Here is a 6,349-nt window from a genome sequence, read left to right on the forward strand (position 1 = left end):
GAGAGAGAGAGAGAGAGAGAGAGAGAGAGAGAGAGCGGAGAGGCGGAGTAATCCCAAACGCTGGGACAGATCGGGAAGCAAAACTTTTTTTCAAAAGTTTTAGGAGGTGAGAGGAGAATCACAGCAGCCGTGGCCGAGCTGCGGAGGATATTACGGGATTAGGATCTAACGCTACGTTTTCCGGCTGACTTTATGAAAAAGAACCCATCGATTTTGGAGCTTTTCATGTGAACTTAACAAAGGATGTATTTCTACTAAAAAAATACTTCAAACGCTGGAAACTTTTCCACCGAAATGGAAGGGAATATTCCATGGATTCTTTTGTCATTTTTATTGTTTATGCATGTCTGTGAAGGTAAGTCATTTTGCACTTTTAATACCTGAGTTCACAGTTTAGATTTATACCCACCGGTAGGCTAGACTGGACTTGTCTGGACAGCCGAGCCACCGTCCAGTTCCAAATAATGAGGTTATCCTCGATTATCTAGGCTACCAGTGAGTACTAATATGTACTAATAAGTTTCTCTTTTTATCCTTTTTGTTCGTCTATTTATTTGGTAGTTATTTGGAATTTTAGATATGATGAACGAAGTTGTTTTCTCGTCTTTCACAAAAAAATGTCGTTGTTTTTACGTGGTATTTATGTCTATTATCGTTGTTTATAAATAGTTGTACTCACTTTGTGTTCTGCATTATAATCAAACAGAAATACACACTACCTCAAAATGATTCAATATTATTCAGGAAAGACGTGTTTGATAGATTATAGGTCAATAAGTCAAGTCAGCGGTTTAAATACCGACAATCACATTTTGGCACGACAGCGGCAACAGGTCGTTGTAGCAGATTCGGGTTAGCGCATCATGTGTAAATTGCTGGTGTTCGTATGATTAAACCACTCATTGCTGTACAGATAAAAATAGAAATTCGGAACCTGCAGGAAAGTTAGTTTAACTGTGTGGGAAAGGTCTGATGGCAAGGTGACAAAACCCAGAGTGCGCAGAAGGAATTTAGAATATTTGATTAACTTTTTTTGTATGTGTGGTTTAAACTTTAACTGAATACCAAAACATGTTCTCTCCTAAACAAATAATTTTTTAAGCACAAGCAACTCGGTACTCTAGCATGCATATCTATCAAGGAAACGCAGAAATGTATCTTCTTTTAGTGGACATGTGCGGGTGTGTCTACAAGATGTAACAAGTGGCAAAGGACTGTTGTCTAGAAATCAGTATCAGCGAGTTTTGATTAGTTATGTAAATTAGGTTATGATGATTTGTAGACAACTACTAAAGTTGTTTTTTAACATCTTTCTTTGATTTCAACAGGAATCCGTTGCGTGGATCAACACAGGCCATGTGAAAATGGAGGGACATGCCTAGATTCACCTTCTCGATGCATGTAAGTGCAACATTGTTTTTTTTTTTTTTAAAAAAACCTACCAGCGCAAAGGGCGATAGCTCCCATTTGCCAATGCTCGAAACCAACAGTTTTGTGTATAACCTGGCAGATTTCCGGTGTTTTTCTCTGTCTTAAACAAGGAGCGAGAAATGCCCCTGTTATTACCTATTGTCTAGATAATAACGCCCACATAACAGTGGTGAAAGATAGAACAAATTGATTAGACCTGCACAGATGAGCATCAACAAGTCTGGAAATGCATGGACGACACACTCATCTCTTGCACCTGTTAAGGAGCTCATTCAGTCATAAATCACAACATCTTGCTGCCCATTGCCAAAGGAGCGTTTCTTTGTGTGTTTGGCTCAATTTTTTTTTTATTCAATGTAGCCTCAGCTTTAAAGCAATTTCTATTTATTTAAATTCCTTAAATAGCTTTAGAATTTTTTTAATTGTTTTTTTTTTTAACTAATTGTCTTAATGTCCTGCCTATTCCTGCAGTTTAGAGGTTTTGCATCTTTTGTCAAAGCTTTTGTTTTTCAAATGAGGAGGGTTGTGTGGGAACCTATTACAATAGTCAAGTTAAATAGTCTACAGTGTCCTGCCCTGGGGTCATTTTAAAGGAAAGAAAAAAAAACCTATAGTTCAGGAAAAATGCCTGAGGGGGGTAAGATGGAGGAGATACTTTTAAAACGAAACTCCTTGTTTGCCAGCTGTATCCTTCCAAAACAGTAAATTTACTCTTTTATGGGAGATGGTAGCACTTTACCGTACTGCATGGACCTAAGTTAATCCAATACCCTGAATAGACTTGTTCAAGGCAAAAGCACATCCCCACACATGTATATACTGTGTGTATGTTTGTGCATTACGTTGCACTTGTATAAAGTTCCTGTACTCCCAGTAGAAGTAATTACACATTAGTCAATGTGTAACTTAACTGCAAGTGAAACTAGTAACCACTACCCACATTTTTTCAATCATTAACTATAGCCAGGATTGTTTTTATTGGGTAAATGTATAATTTTATTTGGACCGATTTTTTTAAACTTCATTTCATGATCACATAATTTACGTTGAACTACTATGAGTGAAAATCAACACAACACTCCCAGTGTTTGGTCTAAGTGTATTAATCTCCAGATTAAGTGTAATTACATCACAGGGATTGTGTTTGCCTTTTTTGTTCCTCTGATCCTTTGTGTTGTGTATATGAGTGTGTTCATATGTTAGTGATGTGGGAGCGGTGAATGTGTAATTACTAAGTTGGTAGAGTACCAAAAATCATTAAGAATGACAAGGTTGAGATATTTGTTTTTTGTTTTGTTTTTTCCAATGGAAGGGGACATCAAATGTAGAAAAAGTCCCATAATATGGGAGAGCAGTGGAGTGGAGCATGGCCACATGAGAGTGGTCAGACCAGTCCTATGAGTAGTGGAGCCACCCCACCCCTTCCCCTGGGAGCCTACAGAAACAGGAGATTCAAAATAGGAGAAAAGATCCTTTCTTCCACCAGATACCTGTCTGTAACCTGGCACCAGAACTAGAACAGGGTTTAGGAAGGCAGAGAAGAAAGGCCACAGCAATGTGAGGCCAGTGTAGAATGGAAAGAAACAAAATGCAGAGGCAGATATGTGCTTTGGCATTTGAAAGGAATTCAGAAAAACAGCAGAAAGCACTTTCATAGAAAGCAAAGCTGTTCCATAGAACAGGACACATCACTTCATGTAGAGAAGTTCACTTGCCCTTCCTTGTTGTCCAGCTACTGTGCTATTTGTTGTTCTTACAGGAAAACAGATTCTCAAGTGACTGTATTACAGTGTCTGTGACAGTTGCCATTGTTACTGTTCCAGACACTGTTCCAAAACCAATGTATCCTCTGTCTTGTTTTTCACAGCATAACTTCAAAGTGCATGAAATCTTGTTTGTTTCTTTATATGTCTCTGATTATAGTGGTTTCCTTCTCAGGTAACCAACTTTGTAATGCCAGTTTTAGTTGTTTCTGTCACTCAGTAAAAATCAGTCACTGTTATTAGTTTTAATAGGTTAATTGTCTGTGTGGAGCTCTAGATCTTGGCACCGACTGCCATTTTCCATTATTTCTAACTATTTGATAAAATACAGTAAAATTTAATGTTATTAAAAGTTATATTTAAAAGCATATCTACAAATGGTTTAGTACAAATTTTTGGAAGGCTTTTCTCTTTGATACACAATAAATATTCTTCACAATCTTACAATGCCACAGAGTTTTGAACTTGACAATGAAGAGTTCATAGTGTCACTGAAAGTGTAATTTCTAGGTGAGCAGTCAGGAAGTGTAGTTGAACAGCCTTTGGCCCCTCAGCTCCACCCTGCTTGAAGAGTGCTACAGCAGTATGGACAGAGGAAAGATAATTAGGCAGATTGAGGGGGTGTCATTCAGAGGAGATCCAGCTGGGGGAATTGGACTGGGGGTAGGGAATGAGTTGAGAGAAGCTGGCTAGGAGGGAGTGAGGGTGTGGGCGGGGGGTCTGCATATAGGACAGCTGGTGGATGTTGTGATGGTAATCCAGTGAAGTCAGATCTTGACAAAGGGAAAGCATAGGGCCAGGTGCTGCCATTGAGCAGTCAGTCGCCCCCATACTGTGAGAGACAAGCTTGTGGAGGAATGAATCCGGTAGCCCACAGTCCCTCTAGCACATGTTGCCTCTCTCACAGTAACACAGTAACAGCAACTGTGTCTGCTCTTTCTCTCACTGCATGCTGTCCTAGCTCTAGCTACTCATCCTCTGTCTATCAGGGCAGAGGCAGATCACAGATTACAACCAGCTCTTTCCCCTCTGATCTGCCAAGCTGAATGAAAATAAATATGGAAGTTCTCTGCTATCTGAGACCCGTGTTATAAATGGATTGCCCTTGGCTTCAGTAGCAGAGTTATCATATAAATTGGGAGTGTTTTGTTATGACCCTGTAGCAACTCCCAGACTCTTAAAGCATGATAAAGAGGGCACCTTTGACTTTCCCTCTTTGTCATGTCAAGATACTGTGGAGTTTATCTGCCTACAATGTTTCACTTTTGGCAAAATAGAAGGCAAAAATAAGGAAGTTTTTGATTTTCTCTGGATGGGTTAAACATACATAGTACATACAAGCAGATAAGAAATACACTTTCAAAGGAACCCAATTCAATAATAAGTGGTTGCATTCTCTCATGCCAAAGCACATATTAAGTGACAGACCATAGCAAAGAAACAGATTATATTATTGGCTTAGTACACGGCACCTTGGGGCTAGTGTTTTCTTTGGTATCTTTATAGTGGATTAGAAAGGAATGCTTAGCAAGATTCCTCCTCTCCCCCTGGTGCTTTCAGGTTATTGTCTCTACCTCCCATCCATTCATCCTTCTACCCCCTTTAGGAATGCCTTAAACAGTACTGTCTGAGACTGTGCAGAGAGTATTCCAGCAGTCTCATTGAAGAATTCGTAGTGATTTGGCTGATTATTAAATTCTTATGGTGCCATTTTGAAGGCAAATACTGTCTTAACTCTCATGCTGTCATGCCAGGCAGATGGAGCCATTGTCTTGCCATTTTACAGACGAATTGAAAGCACAGAAAAGTATAATGACTCAAGAGGATAGTGTTCATATCTATGAGGATATGAGTGCTATCTGACAAAGAGGTTACACCATTAGGGGGAACATATTGGTTTGTTGTCCCTTCTCTTCTGTGGGTCATGACTGGAGACTGGGAGCTGTGGTTCCCAGGCTCCCTCAAAGGAAGTGGTGCCTTCTGACCTCCCAGCTACACACATCCTGTCTTATCAGAGAAGCTTAAGCAGCTTGATTACTTCATAATTCTCCATTTTCTGATCTTTTTCTTTATTGTGTTTAATTCCACCACTTCTCATTACTTGGATACATTGTGCTACTTTGCAACCTGGAACTTTTATCTGAGAATGTGGAAATTAAATTCATATGCACTTTCTTACGCATTGCATATAAGTAATATTTATGTCGGTTTTACCCCTGAAACAACCTGTTGGAATTTGCAAATTATTCTCTTTGATGTCTATGTATGTCTGAACTGCAAGCTTATTTAAGGATAAGCCTGGATGTGAAGTTTCATTGCCTGGTTGTTTGCTCTTATCCAGGAGACAATGACTTCTGAAGAGACACTCAGGCAGGTCTGATTAGAATAACTTAGGTCTGCCAGTGAAAAATTCCCCAGTGTCTCCCTCCCTGTCAGCAGAGGAAGGGATGGGTCCATCATTAAAGGATTCAGGAAAAGGCATTCACTTTTCCACTAAGCATAATTTCCACAAACACTTTGCTTCCAGCGAGGCAGCATTTTACTAAGCCATAACCTTTTCTTAATTAAAAATACTGAGGTGTTGTGGGCTTAAACACTTTGCCACTTCATAAGAGCACTTGATTGCTGCATTTTTGCCATGTGTTGGTTTTATTGAATATTTTATTACTCTACACTTCTTTAACATCTTTAGTGCTTTTTGGGGCAACATAAACATTTTCCTTGTAAGAACTTTTGACAGTTCCTCACATCAATAAGCACGCGAGAGGTTGTGCTGACCTCAGTCAATCCATGTGATATTTTGTGTGAACAATTTTAAAGTGATGCTGGCGTAATTCTATTTAATCCAAAATTAAAACAAAACACTGGATAAGTCATTGTAGTTTATCTTTGACTTTAACATTGGGATGGGGTCCTTTCAATTTCAAAGTTTTCCAAAAAATCTGGTTCAGTTTAGGTGGTTGGGTGGGGTTTTGTGGTGGAGTTCAATAGAGAATGCTTTGAAAGACCTCAACCCTAGGATTCATGCATTGTGGTTTTGGGCAAATGCATTGCTATTTGAAAAATGTGAGGGTGTATTCTTTCAGACTGACACTAGAAGCTGTTTCGATAGTGTGTGAGGTAGCAAGAATTGTGCGTGAGATCTCCCCCCCCCC

At 39.3% G+C, this 6,349-nt stretch overlaps 1 protein-coding gene across 2 annotated transcripts in view; it reads left to right on the forward strand.

The window, feature by feature from the left end:
- The first annotated feature begins 79 nt into the window (after positions 1-79).
- Positions 80-6,349, forward strand: part of notch3 (notch receptor 3) — a 27,672-nt gene continuing 21,402 nt past the window's right edge. Inside the window, exons 1-2 of one of the 2 annotated variants that reach the window (XM_013915113.1) lie at positions 80-355; positions 1,329-1,401. In XM_013915113.1, coding sequence (XP_013770567.1) covers positions 295-355; positions 1,329-1,401 — 134 coding nt within the window. In that variant the 5' untranslated portion in view covers positions 80-294. The remainder of the gene's footprint in view (positions 356-1,328; positions 1,402-6,349) is intronic. The other variant, XM_005749949.1, reaches the window with a different exon arrangement.

This window comes from Pundamilia nyererei, unplaced genomic scaffold (genome assembly GCF_000239375.1).
Source record: "Pundamilia nyererei isolate P.nyererei 1_Seehausen unplaced genomic scaffold, PunNye1.0 scaffold00258, whole genome shotgun sequence".
Lineage (NCBI taxonomy): Eukaryota > Metazoa > Chordata > Actinopteri > Cichliformes > Cichlidae > Pundamilia > Pundamilia nyererei.